General features: G+C 30.7%; 1 protein-coding gene across 1 annotated transcript in view; it reads right to left on the minus strand.

Annotated features, from left to right (window-relative positions):
* The window catches only part of LOC107454041 (voltage-gated potassium channel subunit beta-2), a 282,884-nt gene that overhangs the window by 119,718 nt on the left and 137,858 nt on the right, over positions 1–25,308 (minus strand). Inside the window, exon 3 of the mRNA XM_043046338.2 lies at positions 785–904. Coding sequence (XP_042902272.1) covers positions 785–904 — 120 coding nt within the window. The remainder of the gene's footprint in view (positions 1–784; positions 905–25,308) is intronic.

The raw sequence follows: 25,308 nt of genomic DNA on the forward strand, positions 1-25,308 counted from the left end.
ATATATATATAGGGGAGAAAGAGTGCATGTAAAGTCCTACAAATATTATGTATTATGAATGGTTTTATTATTTTTATTTTAAGTTTCTTAGAATTTAAATAATAATTAATTTTTTGAATAGTTTAAAAAAATTATGCTTCAATTGCTTAAACATATTAAAATACTTAAATTTTGTGACTTTTTAATAAACTTCTTTGCTTTTTTTGGCTTTTGCTTCTAACATTTTCCAACATCTATTATTTTCCTTGAAGCTAATTTTTACAGATGGCAGCACTGAATTTCAAATTACTATATTTTAACAACTATATTATACGATGACAGATAAAAGCTTAATCTTTGTTATATTTTCTTAAGCATATTTATTAACCGTTGTATTAGTTAATCTATTTTTAACGCTGTTTTTATCTCACTTTTTATCGCTAAGTTGATTTTCTTTAATTCCTTCAATTTGAACTCATTTACAATTACGTTATTAATTCGTTTGGTGTTTGAAGCATCGATTCATCATAAACAGTAATTTTTTCTTAGGATAGTTATTATTTTTTTGAAATGCACATTCGTAAAGGAATGCATCCTAAAAAGAACGTTTAGATTAGTTCCATCGTTCTATTAAGTTTTTATTATATTTCTAATTCTGAAACGCATTACATTTTTATATATATAAAATATATAAACTGATTAAGAAGATTCATAAATTCATAAGCAGAGACTCAATCGAAATGAAAATATAAATCGACAAATAAATATTTTTTTACAAATACATGATATTAGAAATTGGACGTACTTGTATCGAATTCCCGTGGCCGGAGAAAGCGATATTTGTCTGCTGGGTGGCAATGTTCTCGATCCATCACTAGTTGCTGAACTTTCATCTATGCACTCTAAACTAGCGATAGGAGCTAGGCTGAAAAAAAAACGTTCGATTAGAATTAAAGATACACGGAAATGTTACATTAAAACGGGATAAAAATAGCAGGGTAAGGTCGATTATATTGTTTATCGATAACACATTTCAGACAGCTGCGGAATCGATGGCACATTTTTTTCGCCTTTACATCGATTGTGAAGCTGACTTTAGGATAATGGTTTATCCATAGATCCTGTCGAGTGAAAGATTTATTTAATTTTGTAATTTAGTGTCACAGAAATGAACATAAAAACTAATGGAGTTTTTTTTATAAATATTTTACAAAGCGATATCTTAGAGTGAATAAGTTAAATTTGTCAATAATGTTTGTGAAAACTATGTTTTCGAAAACAATGAGATGTTCTGAATTGAAAACTCATTTTAGTGAAAAGAAAAAATCTTTGTTTGAGGACAGACTTTATCGTTTTTAAATTATGAGAACTACTATCACAAATACTTCATGTTAAGTTTACATCAGAGATATGTAGCATGCTCTCTGCTATGATAAATTTATAATCTAAGACATCATTGTCGATGATAATAAAAAGAAAACAATGCAAACGATGCTATTTGAAAACAAAGCTTTCCAAATACTACCATTTGTAGCAATAACGTGGCACAGTTTGCGCACAAATTTTATCTATATGATATATCATTAAATTTAAGCTAATATAATAAAGTACGATATGTACCAAAAATTACAGTCAACAATAAAAGAAAGCAATGCAATTGATCTTATTTGAAAACAATGTTTTATTGAAATGAAAACAATTATGAAACAAAAATGAAAACAATTTTTATTCTATGATGTTTTAGTAATGTAAAGCTAACTTAATATAACACAGAGTGTCCTAAAATGATTTTGAACTACAGCAAAAAGATAAATGATGTTATTTGGAAAACAATGCCTTCTAAATATACCTATTTGCAGTAATAATATGGAACTGTAAGTTTGTATAAAGTCAAGAAAATGTAAGTCAGCAAATTAAATTACCATGTGTCCTAAAATTTATTGTCAACAACAACATCAAAACCAAACAACGCAAATGATATTATTTTGAAAACAATGCTTTTTATATACCAAATTTGCAGCAGTATTGGAGCACAGATTGTATACAAAGTTTAATTCTGTGATATTTTGATTCTGTGATATTTTGTTAACATAAGATACCGAGTGTCTTAAAAATTACTTTCAACAAAAAGAAAACAAAGCAAATGATGGTATTTTAAAAACAATGCTTTACAAAAATCGCCATTTGCAACAATCATGTGCGGGAAAAATTTAATCGCTGCAGACAGAAATGGTTTCAGGCTAGTTAATTACTTTTAGAGAAAACACCCAAACTCTCTTGAAAATAACTAATTTTCGCTTTTCTAATATGGTAAAAACGCTGAAAAAAAAACATTGGGTTTATGATGACACCAATCGACAGAGTTATCCGTTCACGAACTTGGAAACTAAATTTTAAATATTGTGAGAATAAATCCTCTTGTTACCTAATCAGAAAGCCACAAACCATGTATTTATATATTTTTTAACTTGATTTTTCAAGCTAGCGATCATTCTTGGAATACAAGATATGCATTTAATTAATATATAAATGTATTGCCACTCCTTTTACAATAACACTTTCCGTATCAACCGTATTTAAAATAAGTCCGACTATAATGGGTTAAGAGCTAACTAAACCATTTTTTTACGTTGGCATTTTCATTTTTTTACGTTGGCAATCTCTAAAACTATTTCCGTTTTCTTGCCAGTGATTGGATTAACGAAATTTTATACTCATCTTTATACAACTGACCCAATTTAGTGTATACGACTGATAATGTTCAATGCCGTTACTTTGGAAACTCTATTCAGAAGACAAGGGAACATCTGGATGAAGTATTGGGAGAAATATTCGTTGACGATTTTTTAATGGAAACCCACATTTGCATTACATGGAGAGGGAAATCACGAAATCCTTCCACAGTTAGCCAGACGGCAAGAGGACTCTAACCCATGATCCGTCTACCACTGAGGAGGGTCTATTCAGAAGACAAGGGAACATCTGGATGAAGTATTGGGAGAAATATTCGTTGACGATTTTTTAATGGAAGCCCACATTTGCATTGCATGGAGAGGGAATCCACGAAATCCTCCCATGGCTAGCCAGACAGCAAGAGGACTCTAACCCATGATCCGTCTACCACTGAGGATATATTACGAGAGAGCAGTATATGGTGCAAGCCGGCTGCTGAATTCGTATCAACCAGCTTCCGCTGGGATTCAAACGCGGATCATCTCATTGTAAGGAGCAAGCGCTCTATCCCCTGAGCCACCACGGCTCAATATACAACGTAACGTTGAAAACGCAAATATCTTACTATTTACTAATAGTGAAACTACATTGATTCTGTAAATGAAAGACAACGCTCACATATACAATGATTCATATGCAATGCTCACATATACAATGATCTGTATACAATGATTTCAGAGCTTGGTGAGAGCATTTCAATGGATTGTACCTGATATTTGATTGAAAATGTTACACTTTTACTTCTAAGATGATGCAACAGAATATTTTCTTTAAAATGAGGTTTAAGAGATTTCTGTAAACAATAATTTTATTCTTTCTCACCAATACTTGCATTGCTAATATTTCCAAATATGAGTGCGAAGCATTTTGATGAATGTTATTAAGCAAAAAGCACTTTGCAGCATACGATTAAGAAAGTGATTTAAAATTTATAAATACATAACATTCAGAGCAATACTACCTAATTTCATCTTAGCTTTCATCAAAAGATACATGAGAAAGATGAGTCGACAGGCCTTAAGAGAGGCTAATCTCAAATTAAACCCTTATTTCAAATCTAACTACATATTTAACCAATACCATTTAGGAAAAAGCTCATCGATTTGCGCCTTATGAATGCAGAGTAATACAACCAAACGTCATCATGGCTTTTATCCGAAGATATATTAGAATGGCGAAAAGATAAATTTGTAGCTTATAAATGTAGAGCAAAATACCGCCAAACGTTATCATGGCTTTCATCCGAATACGTATTAGAATGGTGAACAGACAGGCAGTTAAAAGTGGCTAGTTTCAAATAAAACCCATATTTCAAAAGAAACCACATATTTAACCCTTTCTAAGGCCGTGGCAAGTATACCTACCACCATTTTTTAAAGTCCGTGGGGAACTTTTTTATCAATTTCAATTTAGGTTTCCATTTGTTAAAAACTACAGCTTTCTTGAAGTGCGTTTTAATAAAATTGGTAACCATTTTTTAGTTTAAAGAAAGTAGAAAAAGTTAAAAAATACATAATTCCTCTTGAATTTTGTAGCATTTATGAAATTTATTTTATAAATATCGAAAAATAAAAGTCAATGAGTTCTTAATAGGTCGTGTTAATATACTTACCACCAAAAAAAAATTGCATTAAAATTTAGATTAATTTTTTATAAGCTAAATGAGTTTTTTTTCCTTATATAAATTAGTATTCTTATATCAATTTCAATTTCAAAAATACTTTATTTTACCTTTACTAGAAATAAATGGCCCATTAAAGGGTTAGGCAATTCCATTTAGAAACGCTTCTTTCTCATTCGCTGGTTCTGAAAGGGTCAAACAATTCCAATTAGGGAAAAATTTGAAGTAAACGGAAGGGAAATTGAGGAGTTTAAGAATCCTATGTATCATCGGCTCTACGTACATTGAGTTCACATATTTCCTTTTGAAAATATTCCAAATATAGTTCCAAAACTTAAAGTAAGTATACACAATATATTTTATGTATTTCATTTTTTGGTAAGTATGCACAATATATTTTATGTATTTCATTTTTTGGTTAACGCATACTCTAAAAAATAAATGTTTCAAGACATTCCTAAAAATGCTTCCCTTTAAGGGAAATAAAGAGAAAAAAAAGAAAAAAAGAAACCTATAAAATTTTATTACTATATGTAAATTATACCTAAAAGAACAAGAAATGTATAATTTCTTTCTCAGCCTGAAATCTCAGAAATATTTTTTATTGTCTAAAACATCTACGTATAAAGTAAAAACCTCTAAAATTACAAATTTAATTCACTGTTACAGGCATTATTTTTTTTCAAATGTTTCATTAAATGCTTAATCATTCTAATTTTGTTATCAAATTCTACGCGAACATAATTTTATTTTACTTCATTATTATAATATTAGAAAATCATTAGAGCTACTTACATGGCTCTTAGGAAAAGCAATAGATTTCAAAGTTGAACTAAAGTCTTTTCAAGTATCCTGAGACAGAATTTAGCATTTAAAATTATCGTAAACTTAATAAATTTACCATTAGTTTTGATACGCTTTACGACCAAATATCATAAAAGGGAAAAATTCTATGAATAATTCTAAATAGAGCCAGAAAATGCTATTTTATGTATTTTAATAGCGATTTGTTGCAATTTATTAATTATTTATGAAATCCGACTAATTATGATTTATTTTATATTTAATATTTAAATTGCAATTTAATTTGTGTCGAAATAGCTAATTTTCATTTATTAATTTTGAATCTCCTCGACAAAATATAATGAGTTATAAGAGTTTTATCAAAAACATTCATTTATAAAAAACATTTATCAACTAACTGTGAAAAGCAATATCTTAAAAATTTAAAATGAATTTTAAGAAACTTTCCGTGAATTTCTTAAACAATTCGGCATGGAAACAAGTGTTACATAAATGGATTTATTAAAATAACATTTATTTTAAATGTTCTTAATAAAACCAAATGAATTAAAAATGTTTTTCTTTATAGAAAACTGTGTTAAGCAATAAATTAAAACTCTTTAATTTAATAAATTAAACTCTTTTTATGAAATTCTAAAACCAATTCGACTTGGAAGCATGTGTTAAAGTGTTCAATTTGTTAAAATCACATTTATTTATTTTTTAAAGTTTATTGATAAAATCAAATGAATTATAATGGTTTTTGTGCATAGAAAACTGTGATAAACATTAATTATAACGAATTTTGAAACTTTCTTTAGAAATTTTTACAATAATTCAGAAAGGAAACAATTGTTGCAGAAATTAATTTGCTAAAATCGTTTAAAAAGAACCTTTTTTTTTATATCTAAAGCTAGAATTTGGTACAAGAGCGCAATAGCTTGTTTAACTGATATGAAACTAATTTGATTTTTGTCGCAAGTGAAACTGGCATACAACTTGTGTAAGAAAATTAATTAATTTACAATTATAATTGGCATGTAATTAAAGAATTATTTTTTGGCATATTTCATTTGGCATATTTATTTGGCATACACCACAATAAGCAAAATAGAAATAATTTAATACTCCTTGGACACCATTTGATCAATGGATGCCGGTCAGAGGGCCGGGATTTACAGACCACGGTCTTATATGACTATAAATTTGATCAGTTATATAGTATTATACGAACGCTTAAATATTTTATTGCTGCAATGTTAAGGCTTTGCTTTAACAAAATTTGAATATACTTATTGAAAGTTTTACTTAACAAGAAAAACAAACAAAAACACTATGTATGTATATGTAATAATAAAAATTGGGGAAACAGAATTATAATTGCTTATTACACTTTTAAATTTCGTCATTTTATTAGATGTGCTTTTTGTGAAATATTCTTTCCAGTGGTAGTGAACTGAAATTGAACTTCTTAAAACAAATATGATTTTATAAACTTTTTACAGAATTTAGAAACATGACCATTTACCTATTTGATACTTAATATTAACTCAACTCAGTGGCGCGACATCCCAAAGAGGGTCATGGCCTACTATGTCCATCTCAGCTTTCTTGACCCTGGGCTCTGGAGTGTAAGAGATGTTCCGATGCGAACACGGAACCACCAGTGTTTAGTCCCCAAGCATGCTTGGTTCTCATTTTATGGACCCACTGAAGGGATGAAAAGCTGAATCAACCTTGCCCGGCCCGATTATCGAACTCAGGACCTGCCGCACCAGAGTGCGATTGATATTTAATATATTTGTATGAAGTTTTCGTGCGTATTGTTGGAATAAATTCATTTAATTCTAATTTATCGAGGAATTGATAAATCACTAGAAAAATTATTTTTTTGAAAATGCGGACATTCCGTAGTTGTCGAATGGTAGTACTTTTGTCTTAAGTAGCAAGGAAAAATAAAACTAAGACAAGCATAAATGTTCAAAAATGCATGTATTTATGATTATATATGTTTTTTGTTGCTGTTGAAAATGCAAATACGCTTAAAAATAAGCTAATATTACTGGTTGAGCCCGATATGACTTACGACTTAGAGAATAATTAAAGAAAAATAGGAGGAGATAAAAATATACTGAATGAAATAAAACTTATGTCTGACAAAGTCTCCAAATTATTTACAAAATCTGTAAAGAAACGGCTGCTAAGTCAATAAAAGTAAAAAACATTGTTTTTCCAAAATAATTAGCATCTGCAGTTTTATCATGGCTTAGGTTGAGGACAAAACTAATAGACCTCTTTGTAAATGTTTCAGTTGAAATGGTTTGACATTTAGTAAGAAAGTTATTTAATACTTTAACAGTGTGCAGTGACACCTGTTGGCAAACATTGCTATTAATTTTGAAACTTGGGGCGAATAAATAATTTGGCTTCCTTAGTAGAAGCCAACAAAATATAAGTTTCCATTTCCTTTGCCTTTTAAATACATATCTCAAATCATCTGTCAATTTTAGAACAACCCGCACAATGCTAAGTTTTTTTAAAATATTCAATATTTTATGCAATAAATTGTTACTTATATTCATCAAGACATGTTTAATACGTCATTTTATCTGCACTTTCTCAAATATGCACATATATTTCAAAACTGAGATAATTTTAACTAACACAGATACAAACTTTCAAAAGCATATTTAACACTTCTTGACTTCTAAAGAGTAATACAAAATGGCATATAAACTTAACGGGTTTGTCTTCCTGTGTCTAGGAGTTTGTTTATCGAGACAGAATGAAAAGGGGAACTTTTTGAAACAAAAGATAAGAGTTTAATTGCAAAGACAGGTTTCGAGAAGTTTGTATTCGAACGCTTTAATTGAAGATTAAGTTAATGTTATCCGAAAGAACCGTCGTGTCTTTGTTTGGAGATGGTAAACCGAGTTAAAAGATTGCTTGCCGACAGCAGAACAAGGTAAAGCTAACAATATAACAAGTTATCGAATGAGTGATTAAATGTTCTTTAGAAATCGAATCTTTTCTGATGAAAAGAATTGTGAGTCATTTATCCCAAATTTGCGTGACGACGGGACAACATTTTCTTCCCTTGTCCTTCAGATGGTAATGTTTATTCCGTGAAGGATGGGGGGAAGAAGTCTTTGTTAAACTGCGACTGTTGTTTGTTACTTTTAAAAGCTTTGCTATCGGGTTTGCACCCTGTACCAGTATTAAAAATGATAATAAATTCATATCGATTTGAGAAATTGATTGCTTAGAAAGCAATCTGAAACGTGTGCAGAGATGCTCGGAATACGTCAAAATATTTTTTTAAAAAACGGTAAAAAACTACAAATTAAAATTTTTAGATAATTTTGAGAATTTTTTAAAGGCCTCAACACGACTTAACTGCATGCTTGCCAAGTCTTCTGGTTTTAAAATTTATTTTATTTTTCCATTCATTGTGGTGGGAGAACTTTTAGAATCACATTTTTTTCTTTATTAAATAAATACAGAGTCTAGAATGATTTTGACTACCATTATACTTGAATAATAAGTATATATATATATATATTTGACTTGCTACTAGGAAAGCAAGATTTTGAACAGCGAAAAAGTTGGCAGGTATATAACTGTAATAAAGTGGCCTTTGAATTAAATAAAAGTTGATTAATAAACTTTGAATTAATACATTTGATTTATAGGACCAGTCACCAAAAAAAAAAAAAAAAAAAAAAAAAAAAAAANAAAAATCAAAAAAAAAAAAAAAAAGAAGAAAAACAGAACAAGAAAAAGTACAGTGGACGAGATGCAAATAGGGGTAAAATATATTTCCACGCGTTATTTAGAGGTAAGGAGGAATTAATGTCGTTAACAAGGCAATCGTAGTCAAATGAATGAAATAAGATTCCAGGATATCAAGACGAGCGGTCGTGTCTGGGGTACATAAATTCAATTTCGACAATGCTAGAATTATTTCCATCCCAGTCATGTCTGCGTATACACAACGCAGTAACGTGCGCGTTAAATCTGTCATGGCTGAAAGTCCCCCAGTTAGCTACGGTGTGAAAGTTTGGAAAGCGGTGTACCAGCTCAGGCGTTGCCCACGTTTGCTGACCGAGGTTGAAATTACGTGGTGACCTATCATGACATTATCAAAGGATGATCTCTGAAAAACGGGTTTAGGTGTTTGGACAAGTTTAGAGTATGTGATTTGTAAGCATATAGAAAACATATAGAGATATAAACATAAATATAGTATAGTAAGCATGTAATAGAACCTGAGAAATAGTTTGATTAGAAACTTTTCAAAATAAAATTGTATTTATTTATATATTTTGAATACAAAGGTATAAAACAATAATTAACAATAATAAACAATGATTAATTAATAATTAATCATCCTGAATATTTCAAAAATGCGAAAAAAATTTTATTGCATTTTTCGAATCTTTGTACCCTTCCTAAGGTCTGTCTAAAACGATTTCTCGGTACCTAACTTCGTTTGGAAGTCATACCGGAAAATAGAGAGTCGTCGCTAAGCAGGTAGAAAGGCCTGTTCGGACGGATTAGGAGGGGCGACATTCTTTCTGTGTCTCATCCATTCTGTTGNGACAGCAAATATATATCTTAAAGTGGTAGTTTATCGATTATGATTCATGGTTTAATAAATTCAATTAGTAGATTTTTATCCACCACTATTTCTAAATAATTCGTAGGCTCATATAATTCACTACTTTTTAATAATAATGCCATGCTATACCTTTTAAAAAAGCAAGCAAAAATAGTCAAATATCTGCAAAATTTACTTTGTAGTTATTTACCGTTTTCTTAATTATTCTGGCATGTCCGGAGCAGTTGGCATCTCTGGGCCTAACGTTTTTCTCATGATCTATACAACGAAATAAGCTGTTCTTTATTTTAAATTACTTAAAAATATATTCTTTAGAAAGTAGCATAGGACTTTTTTGATATTTCTATATTTCGATTTTATATTAGTATTTTAATGAATATTTTTTTAATGAAGAACGTAACTTCTTTTAAAGTTGCCGCCATTTTGGTAACTTTGAGAATATCAAAAAACCTCTAAGCTACTTTTTAGATAATGTCTTTATTTTTCAGAAAATCTAAACAAAATCGTTTTCCTATGTTTCAAGACATCTAAATCCATGAGGCCAGTGAGGTGTTACTTTTCGATGGCCAGCCACACACGGAGCTGCCACCAACTTATTTTTATTATTTTCTAAAAGAAATTTTTTTAAAATAGACTTAAATTGTAGCTAAATAACATAAAAAAAACAAGGAGTCTCTGCATTGTCTCGATTACTTAAAAAAAATTCAAGAAAAACGTTAATATTTTACCATCTCAGGGTGGAGTCCCCCCTTAAGGCAAGGAGAATTTTAAAGTAGCTTTAATGAAGCTTCCAGTTGTTTTATAGTAACATCTGTAAATTTTGCTAAAAATATAGAATCTAAAATATTAAAAGAAACTATTTTAGATAGATATTTACAAAAACCTCAGAAAAACTGAAACATTAAACAACGTCGAGTAAACGAGAAACGAGTACATTACGTTGAGGTAAAACAAAAATCCATTTAATATTTTTCCTCAAAAACGTTCAGTCAGATTTTTTGTACCATTTATCTAAATATCTCAAAACCTAATTAGGTTTTATGCGTTAAATGCTGTGCCTGTCAAATGTCGCCCGACACGAAAAAATAAATTGTATAAAAAGTTTAAGTTCATATTTTTAAGGAACGTGATATTAATTTCATTTTTTTCTTCTTTTTTTCTCTAAGGAACTGAAACTTTATTCTGAGCAACTTTATTGACAAGATGATTGTCGCTTAAAATAAATTTATCATTTTATTTTTACGCAAGATGAAAATTTATTGTGAAATAAATACGCCAGGGTATGAAAAATAATACCTTAATGTGTCACAATTTGGAAGATATGTTTTCACTTAAAACGAAAGGCATATATTTTGAAAACTTTTCAGCAGGTTTGTTTGAAGAATTTATGATATCCTGCATCTCTTTTTTTTTCTTCGCTAAAATGATTGATTCAATATGGGAGTTTTAAAATAAAACATTTAATCATTTAGTGTCGAAAATTCTCAATTTCATGATTAATTTTATTTTAATCTTCCATTAATGTACATCAGAAATACCAACTTGCTCTACTTTGTAAAAAATATTTTCTAGTAGTAATGAAATTGAAGTTATTTTTAGTTGAGCAAAGCTGTTAACTTTCTTCGCTTTTTGTAAAAATTTATTCTAGTGGTAACTAAGTTAAGATAAGTTAATGTATTATTTTTTATTCATTTAAATTTATTTTTCACACCACGTCATATAAATGATTCAAAAGTTTATATGCAACGCCACTTTGTTCCAGCGTTTAAAATGTTGGCAAATTTTCCAAAAAATTCTGAAAGCTATTGAATGTCTATCCCTCTAAAAATATTTTACAAAAAGCGTAGTAGTTGGCTGGCCTGGTTCAGTATTGTTCGTTTTAAGTAATTTTTCCAACGCTACATATAAAAAATTCAACGTATCATATGAAAGCTGTCTATTGGTAACATTTTTGAATAGTAGGCGTAATTCTTCTTCTTCTTCATATTTCACTACTTAATTCGTTAACAATTATTTAATCAGAACTTTAGCAGATAACGGAGCAATTGGTATCCCTGGCATAGTCATAAAGATTGATGTCTAAATTAAAAATACTTCTACGAGAAAATGGTATTAACACGTTGAATGACATGGAGGTCACCGGTGACCGGCACTGAGTTTCTTCGCAGTGCCATGGGGGTCACCGGTGACCGTCGAACAGGGCTGGTAGTAAAACCATTTCAGTTATAGATAGTTTTGGGAAGGAGTTTACTTATTCTTTTTTTAAATTTTTCAACAATATCTACTTTATCTTGGAAAAGAAGCAATTTTATATATATGCCAGAATTATAAAAGAAATCTTGATAGTTACAGATATTTCATTTTTTTCGAAAAAAATGCAGGAATGAAATGTTTTACGTACCAGGTTTTGCTCTTTTCTGTCTTGCTATATAAGGGCTTTCACCCATGCCGACGAAGCCAAAATTATTAGAAACACATAATTCGAGATTTTTTTAATATTATTATCGTTAATAAAATGGTTTGAAGAAATTAAAGCAATATAGAACAAACAAAAATAGTTTCATTTATATACACTGAGATGCCAACTTGCCCCTGACAGCGAATAAATATTTTAAGTGGTAGTTTATTAATTGTGATTATTGGTTTAATAAATTTAATTTAATAGATTTTTATCCATCACTATTGCTAAACAATTCGAAGGCTTATATAATTCACCACTTTTTTCCCGATAAGTCACGCTAAACCTCTCTAAAAACTAGCAAAATTTGCCAAATATTTACAAATTTCGTTTGTCGTTATTTACATTGTGGGAAGACGGGCAAGCCACGTAAAATTAGTGTGCCATTCAAAGTGTTAAGGTAGCGTTTTGAAATGGCTATTTAAAAAAAACATTTTTGTATCAATGTGCCGACCGGCCTGTGTAGGGGTTAGGGAACTGCCCTTGCATCAGAAAGGTTCTGGGTTCGAATCTCGGGCAAAGCATGGATGTTCTTTCCTTCTCTGTACTATCTGTTCTTACTGTGGGAGCAACGTTGGCCCTCTTAATATGGTGCCCCTGAAAGAGTGGCCAACAAATCTACCCTTCAGATACCTGTATGACCTAGGTCATTCTCCAGGTGGGCATGGGGAAAAAATTGTACCAATGTAGAACTTATAAGCAAGTAGGTTTAGGTATCTAGTCATACCTAAAGTTATCTTTTACAACTTATGTTTTTTTACACGATAAGTACTGATTTTTAATTGCACCAACTAATAACATAAAATTGAGTTTTTTTATATTGAAATTCTATAAGTACTACTGTTTTTCATTGATATGAATTATAGTGAATTCAAAACTATTTTTACTAAATTAATCAAAAATCTTGAAAAAATACTCAGATTTACTTTTAGAATGTTATGTTTTACATTTATAGATATGTATTTTATAATGCATTCAATTTCAAAGATTGGATTTATACTATAAAATAAACTTACAATAAATTTTTCAATTGTATCATAAATTTGCATTATAAAATTTTACAATGAAGTTGCGTAAAGAAGTGCAACATTTATTATTGTTCAGCTTGGAAATTAGAAGAAAATTTGTAGAATTCTATACACAAATTTAATTATTTAGCTGAATATTAAAATATTCAACAGTAATATTTTACTATAATTTTAATTGGTAGGTTTAAACTGTTTTTTTTAAATTCTTGAAACAATATTTGTCAATTTTTTCTTGCAGCATGTTATTGTTTTCAGGTTTGTTCTTCAAACTACTTCCAAAATGCGTAATTTCTTTTAAGTATTTTAACGCATAACATATTTTAAAATGCAGTCCTTTGATTAATGTCCAACGAAGATGATTACAGAAGCATTATAAGACTGCTTTTCATGTGAGATGTGTAGTTGTTATTACTAAAATCATAATCTTTAATGATTGCGATTTATTTTGTAGGTTATGAAATACATTTTAAAGGCCATAGAATTATTTATTGTCCTAATAAGGATGTATATAAGTAAAAAATAATTATAAATCAAATGTTAGCTTATTTGCTAATTATTTCTTTAGTTGATTATTTTAATTATCATTGCCATTCAGGACTTAAAAATACAAAGAAATCTGTGGCTTCTAAATAAAGCTCTATAAACAGGGTGTATGCAAAAGAGCTTCAGCCCTTTAATAAATATAGAAAGGCTTCAGTATTAATTACAAAAGAAGAGACCAATATACATTAGGTGTAACTTATTATATTAATTTAATAAACCCATGAAATTTATGCAACTTCCTTTGTTTTCAAATTTTCTTAGTGTAAGTATTTACAATTAATTTGAAAGAGCCGTGGTGGCTCAGGGGATAGAGCAGGGATGCCAACTTGCTCCGGACAGTAAATATATATTTTAAAGTGGTGGTTTTTCAATTGTGATTCTTGGTCTAATAAATTCAATTTAGTAAATTTTTATCCACCACTATTTCTAAATACTTCGTAGGTTTACATAATTCACCATTTTCTAGTACTTATGTTTATTCAAGCAAAGAGCTTGAAACATTCATAAAAGCTTCTCCATTGCCTGCTTACCTCATTGCTCAACCAAAACTGTTCTAAAATTCCAGATGAATGGGATAGGGGTCGCTTCGCGGCCCAGGTGCCCAATAAAATCGAAACACTAGGACTAGTACTTATGTCATGCTATACCTTTTAAAAAGCAAGCAAAAATAGTCAAATGTTTGCAAAATTTACTTCGTAGTTATCTATCGTTTTATTAATTATTTTGGCTTGTCCGGAGCAGTTGGCATCTCTGGGATAGAGCGCTAGCTTCCCAATGAGGTGAACCGAGTTGGCTGGTTGAATGGAATTCCGCACTCGCCTCGCACCAACCACAGTACTAACGTAAAGTATCCTCAGTGGTAGACGGATCATGAGTTAGGGTCCCGTTGCCTTTAGGTTAACCGTGGAAAGTTTTCGTAGTTTTCTTCTCCATGTAGCGCAATGTGGCCTAGTTTCATTAAAAAGTTCTACAGGAAGGGAAATTTTTCCCAATACTTGATCCAGGAGTTACCTTGTATTCTGGATTGGATTCAAAACTACAAGGAAACAGAGTTGAACATAGGTTGTCTTAAAATTAGGTCTGTTAGTCAACTACGGTTATAATTTTTTTTTTTATTTAAGATTAAATTTTGTTATGTCCACTGACATTCCAAAATGGACAGGCATTTACGGGACTTGTGGGGAAACATTCTTCATTTATGGTAACAAACATTTATGGAAATAAAACATTTCTAAATTCATGACTCCTCCATGAATAAAATTATTTAGATATAGTTAAGATGATCATTTGGAAGGCCTTTATTTTCAACTTTATAATCATTTCGGTCCTATCCTTTAACTAGTTCCAATAAAAAAAATTACCTGTGCAAAAGTTTAGGTCGATCAGACAACTGCAAAGCAATCATCTTCGACAAGGAAATATTGAAATTTCATTTTTCCTTCCAGATATGACTTCCATCGAGAGGGTTTCATTTCTAGACTTATAGAATAATGTGGACGTGAATTAAGAAGTTAAACAAATAAAATAAGTTATTTTTAACCTCTTTCTAGATATTCCAATAAAAATCCAGTGTATGTAGGTTTAAAAATTATAAATAATAACACTTGTGTTTACGAAGAATGTAAGCCAATGTTTTATTAATAACTTCAATTTTACGAACGATAATTATTTTTATATCTTCTAGCAACCTTAATTAAATACAAAAGGATCAAAATCTGAGCTATTTGCATAATATCTTCCAATTTATCACCATTTTAAGTCCCTCAAAGCAACCATTAGCTCTAAGAGTGATATGTTAAACATACTAAATCGTCGTTAAATAACTTAATTAATGATAAACAGATCCAATAAATATTAAATTAAAGCTTGAAAACGAAACTAATGTGCTACATTAAATCCTTTTGAGTTGTAGCAGCAAACGGAAATCGAATAATATCGGGATTTTAAGCCATTTCTAAATTCTCTCGCGTGCTTATAATGATTGAAATTCCTAACCATATGCAATAAGACTTAATTCTGGAGTAATGTTTTCTCCCAAAATGCAATTAAATTGCCCCGAGATTTGACCTTTAGCACCACACATACGATCATTTTAATATGTATGTTAGTGTAATAATCTTTAACTACGCGAATGAAATGCTTAAGGGCAAACGATTTACAACGTGTTGCCAAAAGACATTTTCAAAAATGTATTCTCTTGAGACTTAAGGTTTAATTTGGCGTTCCAAATCGATTTCACCGTTGAGTTGAGATAAATGCTCCTTCTTCTCGGCGCCGCTATTAATTCGAATAATTATTTTTTTCTGCTTTTAACGAATTAAAAGTTTTAGAAAATCTCCGATGCGATAAGTAAGTAGAAGTTAAAAAGAAAAATAAATGACTTCTTTTTAAAATTTAGACACGTTATAAAACTAGTTCAACATGTCGTCGAATACAGACATTAAATAATTGAATATATAACGTATAGCTACTACTATAAAGAGGATATTTAAATATGACTTGTTCTATAAACTATTGTAGTTTTTGTTTAATATTATTTTCTTTTGCATTTCCCTCACTGTGCATATATATATATATATATGTTTGCTAGTTTGTTTTGAGACAGAGTCTCANTCTCTCTCTCTCTATATATATATATATATATATATATTTCTGGTCATGGGTTCCTATGTTACCGTGAATAATCGAAATCAAGAGAATGTCGACTTTCATCAGTGAATGTTAACACGTTGAATGCCACGCTAATTTTACATGGCTTGCCTATCTGGCCAAACGGTAAATAACTACAAACCAAATTTGCAAATATTAGACAGATTTTGGTAGTTTTTAAAGGGTTTGTCATGTCTTATTTATAACAAGTGGTGACTTATATAAGCCCATGAATTGTTTAGAAATAGTGGTGGATATAAATCTACTAAATTGAATTTATTAAACCAAGAATCACAATTAATAAACTAGCACTAGAAAATATTTATTCGCTGTCCGGAGCAAGTTGACATCTCTGTGTATATAAATAAAACTATTTTTGTGTGTTCTATATTGCATTAATTTTTTAAAACCATTTTAGTAACGATAATAATATAAAAAAATTAAAAATTTACTTGAATTATGTGTTTCTAATAATTTCGGCTTAGCTGGTCACCGGTGACACCCGTGGAGCTACGAACAATCTCAGTGCTGGTGACTCCCATGGCATTCAATGTGTTAACAAGAAAGTAGTCGCTTTGTTGAATGTACAAAATATTTGTTATATTCGATATGATATTAATTAATCGTGTATTAATCTTCGTCTTCTAATTGCATACCTGCCAACTTTTACGCATTTGGTTTAAAATTTTATTTTTATATTTAAAGTGGTAGTAAAATGTATGCTTTTTATATATTCCTTGCATTTATAAACTAAATTTATAATTTTTTTAATCACCACTATTTTTAAAAAAATTAAGTATATATAAAAATATGGAATACTTTCAGGAAAGTCCGCAGTAGCCACCTCAAAACACAACAAATGCTTCTGCCTAAAATTGTAAATTACATTCCATACCATTACCACTGGGGAAAATCAACCTCGCAAGGCTTAAAAGTTGGCAGGTTTGTAAGCGAGACGGAAAAGAGAAAAGGCTGGTAGTAAAACCATTTCAGAAATTGCTAATTTTTGGGAGGAGTTTACTTATTCTTTTTCTTAAACTATTCAGCAATTTCTATTTTATCTTTGAAAAGAAGCAGATTTATATATATATGTTAAAATCTTAAATAAATCTTGGTAGTTACAGTAATTTTATTTTTTCCCGAAAAAATGCTATAATAAAATGTCTTTCGTACCAGTTTGTCATCTTTTCCGTCTTGCTATATAAGGGCTTTCAGCCATGTTTTATGCTATACAATTTATTCCTTGATCTTATTATATTTATTCGATATTATATCTATTCGATATTATGTTATTATATTTATTCGATAATATCTGCTGAGGATAGATTAGGAGAAGCTCAATGTTCGGAGTACCCGTTAACACGTTCACGCCGGGTGTTGCGCCTGAAAGCGGGACGGTAAAGAGAAAATACTGGTTGAAGAACTATTTCAATATTAGATAATATTCGGGAGGAGTTAATCTATTCCCCACAATAACAATTCACTGTAAGGAAATTTATCACGGTGAAGAAGCAATTCAATATAAAAATTGCATTCGTTAAAAGCAACTGGTAGTTATGGATTTTTATTGTTCCCTGAAAAAAACTAAAAAATGAAATTTATTTGTTACCAGTTTTTACTCCGGTGCGCCGCCCGATGAGACAATCTAGCGTGACCCACTGGTGGGTCACCCCGGCGTGAACGTGTTAAATGCATACTGGACAGTGGCACTTGACCTTAAAAAACTCTAATGTAGGTCATACCAGGCAAATTTGTACCGGACAAATGACACTTAACTATACCTATTATATATTTCGGATATTTACCAAACAACCACTAATTTCGGCCATTCTCAGTAACACACATCTATCTATATATAGTAATGACTGACTCCAGTTATCTACTGGGAACCGTGTCTTACGGTCAGTTCATCACTATGTTCCCGTGGTTACCGGGTCAAAGAGCAGGTTTTTCATAGGTTCGCCATAAACAGAAATGTTAACTGTTTCAGATTCGACAAAATATTTTAAAGGCGCTTGAGAACTAGAGAGTAAAATTTGCAGATTTTCGATTTTTTTCGCCAACTTTTTAAAACTCTCAGCAGGGCTTAATCGCTACAAAGAAGCGCATTAAGTAAGCTTTTGTATCATTCAAAAGTAGTGGTAATTAAATTTCCTATAAATTGAATTTACTTAACCAAGAATCTTACATCAACAGACTACCAATTGAAAATATTTTTAATGCTGTCCGTAGAAGTTTGAGCCTCTCCAGGAATATTAAAGCTGTGACAAGCTACTCATCAAAGCATTTTGAAGTTTTCCGAATGAAACAAACTTCATATTTGAAAACTTCACTAAATTATAATATTTGAAAGCTCCCCTCCACGCTCCACAAAACACAAAAACTCAACTAAATTAGGTATTATGAAGTACTTTTATGGCCGGGATGTCCTGGTTTGCAAAGCGATGGTCCTACGTTCGTGAGAACGAGAGTTTGAATTCAGCTTGCAGAATAGTAAATGGTGAGTGGTGCACTTAAAGTCAGACGGATCACAAAGTCCCCCATGTTCCCATAACAAATTATACCTCTGGGGATACTGAATGGTAGATTGATCGTTCTCTGGTTCAGGTCAAAATTACGATCTATGGATGAATGAATGAATGTATGAAGGAAGTCGCCCTATAAACGGGTGTGATTTATGAATGTGACAATAGTCAAATTCTTAGCTATGGGTAACACAAGTGGAAAACAAATATAGACGCACCCCCTTGTCTTAACTCTTTGGGGACGGGTGATTCATAAAAGCATTCGCACAAAATCAGAATCAAGATGTAAATAAATAAAAAACGGTACCTTAAATGTAGGCGTTGTTAATTTGACAGACTTACTTTGCCTTTACTTTAATTACTGTTAGTGCAATCATAGATATAATCAATGCTAGTTCAAGTAGTACTAAATAATTTTATTTTGAACAAAGTAATGGTGAATTAAATAAATGAAACAATTATAATTCGGCCCACAAACAAATTGCTAAAGAACTACTTTGGTTACCAGTTATATCTTTTTATCCTGATTGATACAGTTATATGCTGACACGCATTTGTGACAGTCGGCGCGAAAGGGTTAATGGTATACGACAACTACAAATACGATTATAAATGCCATAAAAAAATTTTCCCAAGCGTTATATTGAAATTAAAGCTTAAAATTTTGAGCAATTTTAAGAAATATTTGACACAACTTTTAAAATTATTCCCAAATGCGGTTGACTTGCGGTAATGAAACATTCATGTCACTACTCTTTTCTTTTTTGAAGAAGAAAAAACACCCTTTTGCGCTAGCACAAATGGGTTAAAAATGGATTTTTTTTTTATTCTTACATGTTTTTTTGGCTCTTAACTTTTTTACTATATAATCCTCTCAACCTGAAACTTTGAAACAATCGCTTTTGAAAACTGTATGAAGGGGAGAAATTATTGACTGAAAGGGAAGAACCAAAAAAGATACTTTCTTATACGTTTCAGAATCCCCTAGAGAACGAGAAAATATTCCTTCATGGTGTGAGAGTTTTGCCTTGCTCCGAAGAGATTGGGAAAGAATCTCCTTTGCTTTGAGCTTCTGTCTACGAAAAAGGTTCTTTTTTTTTTTCAAAAGACATAAGAGTATTTTCTTTTAATATAAGCAAGAATATCTCGCTTGCGTTCTGCCAAAAATATAGGAATAGTAAATTCAACACTTTGAAATTTTTTTCCACTTTTTGAGTCTCTTATTTTCTTTTTCTAATCCAACAGCCGCTGCGGTTTAAGTTAGAGGTGGAAAAGAAACGTTTTTAGGAATGTTCAAAGCAACCTCTGCTCTTTATATTTAAAACTAAAGGAGCATATTTTTCTTTCACCATATTTTAAATATTTTTCAAATAACAGTTGAAAGCGTGGAAAGACATTTGTCTATTAAAGCTATTGAAAGAGATCTTGTTATCACTACTTGAAATCAATGTTACATTATTTATAGAGAATTAACGAGACATTTTTATGTGAATAATGCTACTTAACCTTTTCTACGGCAGTGGTAAGTATACCTATCATCAATGTTTAAAGTTCATGGTAAACTTTTTTACCACTTCTAATTTTGGTTTCCATTTGTTAATAACTTCGGCTTTCTTGAAGTGCGTTTGAATAAAATTGGTAACCATTTGTTAGTTTAAGAAAACGTATAAAAGATATAAAATACATAATTTCTTTTGAAGTTTGTATCACTTATAAAATTTATTTTATAAAAATTAATAAGATCCTAATACTTCGTGGAAAATATACTTACCACCAAAAAAAAAATGACATTGAAATATAGATAAATTTTTTATAAGCTAAATGAGTTTTTTCTTATATCAATTACTATTATTATATCAATTTCAATCCCCAAAATACTTTAATTTACCTTTACTGGAAATAAATGGCCAATTAAAAGGTTAAAAAAGACATTCGAAGCAGTCTCGGCTCTTGACATTTATTTAAAAACTAAAAGTACATATTTTTTCTTTTTCCATATTTTAAATATTTTTCATTGAACAAATGAAAGTATTGGGAGACATTTATCTATCAAAACTATTAAACATTTCTGTTATAATTAGCTGAAATCATTTTTGCATTATTTATTGAGAGTTAACGTGGAATTTTTTACGTGAATAATGTTATTTAAGAAACATATGAAACAGTCTCGGATCCTTATATTTAAAAACTAAACAGATAATTTTATTTTCTATTTATAAAATATCCCGTATAAGAAAAGATCTTAAAGTAGTGTTGTAAGCCATTTATCTATAAAAAAAATTGTACAGATTTTGCTAGAATAAACTTATTTTAATGATAAATGATTTAGTTAGAATTGAAGTGGCATTTAATAATGTATTTTACATTTTTTTTACGTGAATGATATAATTTTTGAATCAAATCAGTCTTTTTTCTGTATATTTAAAAACTATATACTTATGCAATTTTCTGCTATTTGTAAAATTTTCCTTAGAATATATTTGAAAGTATTTTTTGCATGGAACTATTTATCTATCAAAGCTGTTTTTGCTCAGATTTTGCTGTAGAAGAACCAAAAGAAAAGGTTCTAACTTATTGTCGCACTCAGAGCCTTTTTTTAAAAATATAAATAAATTTAGTCTTTAAACGTCCACATTTCTTTAAACAGAGGTATCTCTGGTCTTATAAATGTATAATAGTGTTTGTAAATATACCTTCGGGAATTTCGTTTTTTATGTAACAGTTTATTGTTTAGAGATATAAATACGAAGTGATCATATGAGAAGTTACATCTGCAAAATCCCAATCTCAGACAAAATCCTCATATAACTGAAAATATAACTATGATGATAAACCAACTCATATAACTATGATGATAAACCAACCAGATAACGAAGCAGTCATTTTATATAAGATCTCGTAAAAATAAAAAATTATTAGCAAATATATGTCTAAATTTTTTTAAAATTTATTAATAAACTCACGTTTGTGAAAATTGAAACACCATGAAGGACTCATGCGAGTGAGCTGAAATTCAAATGCAAATGATTAGAATTTCAGACTCGTAGCGCGTGCGTATCCAGAGCAGCGCCCTCTGAACGGCGGATGGATCCGAATAAATAGACGGCTGTAGCGAGGCGTGTATAGTTATCGGTGGTTATCTGCGAGTAGTAAACGTTAGCTCAGTCGTTACTTATGCCTCTTCGACGAAAGAGAGCGAAATTTCAACAACTTACGGAGTTTGAATGGGGGAGAATCATCGGCCTTCGTGAAGCTGGATTGTCTTATCGTGTAGTAGCCGCTCGTGTGCAGCGTAACAGCAGCACAGTGATGCATGTTTGAAAGTAGTGGACGGACGAGTGTCGGACAACTCGGAAATCCGGAAGTGAACCCCGAAATGTCACGTCAGCTCGCGATGATAGACACCTGGTCCACATGGAGCTGACAGACCCTACGGCTCCCTCTAGACAACTGGCAGCACAATGGTCAATAGCTGCAGGTGTTTCATTGTGTGCTTCATCAATTCGTAGACGTCTGCTGCAGCGTGGACTGCGGGCAGGGACTCATTTATATAGGATCCCCCTTATGCTAAACCATTGCCGCCTGCGGCTACAATGGGCCAATCAGCATAGGGACTGGCGAGCTGATTGGCAGCGTGTCATGTTTTCTGACGAATCCTCGCTTTAATTTGTGGTACCGTGATGGCCGCATTCGTGCCAGACGATATGCGGCTGAACGCCACCTTCCGGAGTGCATTATCGAACGCCACAGTGGACGAACAGCAAGAGTTATGGTCTGGGGTGTCATAGCATATCATGGACGATCTTAATTGCTACGAATTGTGGGTAATCTGAACAGCAAACGATACATCACTGAAGTTCTACAGTCCCAAGCTGTTCCCTTCCTTCAAGCCTTGCCAGGCGCTGTATTTCAACAGTCCAATGCCCGCCCTCATATTGCTAGGACTGTTCAATCCTTCATTGCATCGCGGCAGGTATAGCTTCTTCCTTGGCCTGCGTATTCCCCGGATATGTCACCGATTGAACGTGTGGGGGATTTCGTTGGTCGGTGTCTCGCTCGTCATCCTTGTCCTGTTGCTTCTACAGTTGAACTTTGGGTACGCATACAAATAGTATGGAGTGTTCTTCCACCGACAGACATTCAAAGTTCGCTTGACTCCATGCCCCATCGTGTAGCAGCACTTATTGCGGCGCGTGGTGGCTATACAAAATACTAATTTCGATCTCTTGTTATTGTTTGCTTGCTTTGAAAGTTTAATCATTTATTTGTACCACTACCACTCAACTGTGTATTAAATTTCATTCAGTTATGACGATTACTTCATGGTGTTGCAATTTTCACAAACATGAGTTTATGATTGGTTTGTCTTATTTACTTGTCAACCACTACAGATTCAATTCTCAAATGCATATGATAAATTTCTCTGAAGTATTTTTAAAATAGAATTTGGGTTAATGCGAACAACTGGTTCACTCTTTAAATATTCTGCTCAGACTACTTATAAAAAACCGCGGGGAGGCATTCTGATGTAGGAGGTTATGGTTTAGCAGAGGTCGAGGTTGCTAAGTGACACATAGATGCCAAAAACTACGATTTAAAATAAAACTAATTTATATCATGAATGTATTATGGTGGATACATAGGACGTGTATCAAATAATAAAAGTTTTTGAACTTAAACTGAATTCTATTTAACTGTTACTGTTTTTGTTTGTTTTTTACCAAACTAATATTTAAAACAATCTGTTTTTGATAAATTTCAGTAACAGAAGAGGTTTTTTTTCTTCATATAATAGAATGTATTTAAATATTCTTTATCACCTTCCCAAAATTATAATAAAGGATTGAATTGTTTGAAACATCTATGACTAGATTATTTGCAATAGTTTTTCGATTATGACTCTATTATCAAGCTCGAACGTTTTTTTGGTGATAACACTCCATGTTTTTGAAATTTTTTCTTGAACGAAATAGGATTTAATAAAGTTGCCAGATATTTATTTTTTAATGCTTTTCCCCATTATGGCAATTGAAGAAAAAAATAGTTAAATACATACCGCGTAAGAAATTAAAATACATCTTTTAAAAAAATTTGATTTGTTAGAGGCTCTAAAAATAGAACATTAATAAAAATTCAAGCAAAACAGTTCTTAATTGCTCTTTTTAGTTTCGCTTTGTAAAAAAAAACCCTCAAAACATATCCTAAAATTCCCGTCGGGAAAAGTCACGAGTAAATGCAAACGATTTATGGGAAAATCTTTTTAACTCTGCAAGAAATACTAAGTGACGTTGCGATAAAGTGCTTTACTTTTATTTTTTAAAAATTGAAGAAAATAATACTTGCATTTACTTTCAAATGTAAAATTAATGAGCCAAGGGAGTTTCGTTTTCCATAACATCTGTTACTTGGTTCGAATTTCAAATAGGCTCAGAAATATTTCTTTGTATTTTTAATTTTAGCACCTAAACGTGAGTGTTAGACCATCTGTTACATTTTCGTATTTACGTTACTTTGTAACTTTAGAAATATCTTTATTCATTGGTTAGTGGGATACAGTCATTGAAAAAAAAAATTTTTTTTAACGAAAAAAATATTCTCTTGCTGCTTTATTACTTAATATTATCATATTGTTTACGTTTTTGTACCAAAAAGTTATAAATTCGAGAAAATTTATAATTTTAAGGTTTTCGTAACAACAGGATTCTCACGATCTAGAAAAAGTTTAAAGTGATTGCTCTAGATAGATAGAACAGTAACGTGTTTTAAGATACCAACAAATTTTTAATTTTCAGGAAATATATGTAGATCCAAAAATATTTCATGAATAATCTTGTAATTCTCAGGTGAAGCATTTTATTTCATTATAGTATTATTAGTATTGATTATTTTTCGTTATTATTTTATTTAATAACTNATTTTCAGGAAATATATGTAGATCCAAAAATATTTCATGAATAATCTTGTAATTCTCAGGTGAAACATTTTATTTCATTATAGTATTATTAGTATTTATTATTTTATTTAATAATAATCGAAAATTTTTTAAATTGTATGGTACACAATTTTTTATACCATTTTAAAGAATGTTTTACATAGCAAAATCGGTTGAATAGTTTCTGAGAAATACAGTTTTAAAAATATGACTTTTCCAAAATATGATTTCTCAGAAACTATTCGTTTTCGCGGATACTATTTTTTTCAAATGCTGTACTTTTCCATTAAAAATTATTTTCCTCAATTTAATATTACCTTACAATTCAAAAGTTTTTCGCTATAATTAAATAAAATAATAAGAAATAAAAAATGTAAATTATGTTTTGCATAGAATTATCTTTGGATTAACGAATTTTTATAACTGTGTGTCAAAA

This window comes from Parasteatoda tepidariorum, chromosome 9 (assembly GCF_043381705.1).
Source record: "Parasteatoda tepidariorum isolate YZ-2023 chromosome 9, CAS_Ptep_4.0, whole genome shotgun sequence".
In the NCBI taxonomy this organism is placed as follows: domain Eukaryota; kingdom Metazoa; phylum Arthropoda; class Arachnida; order Araneae; family Theridiidae; genus Parasteatoda; species Parasteatoda tepidariorum.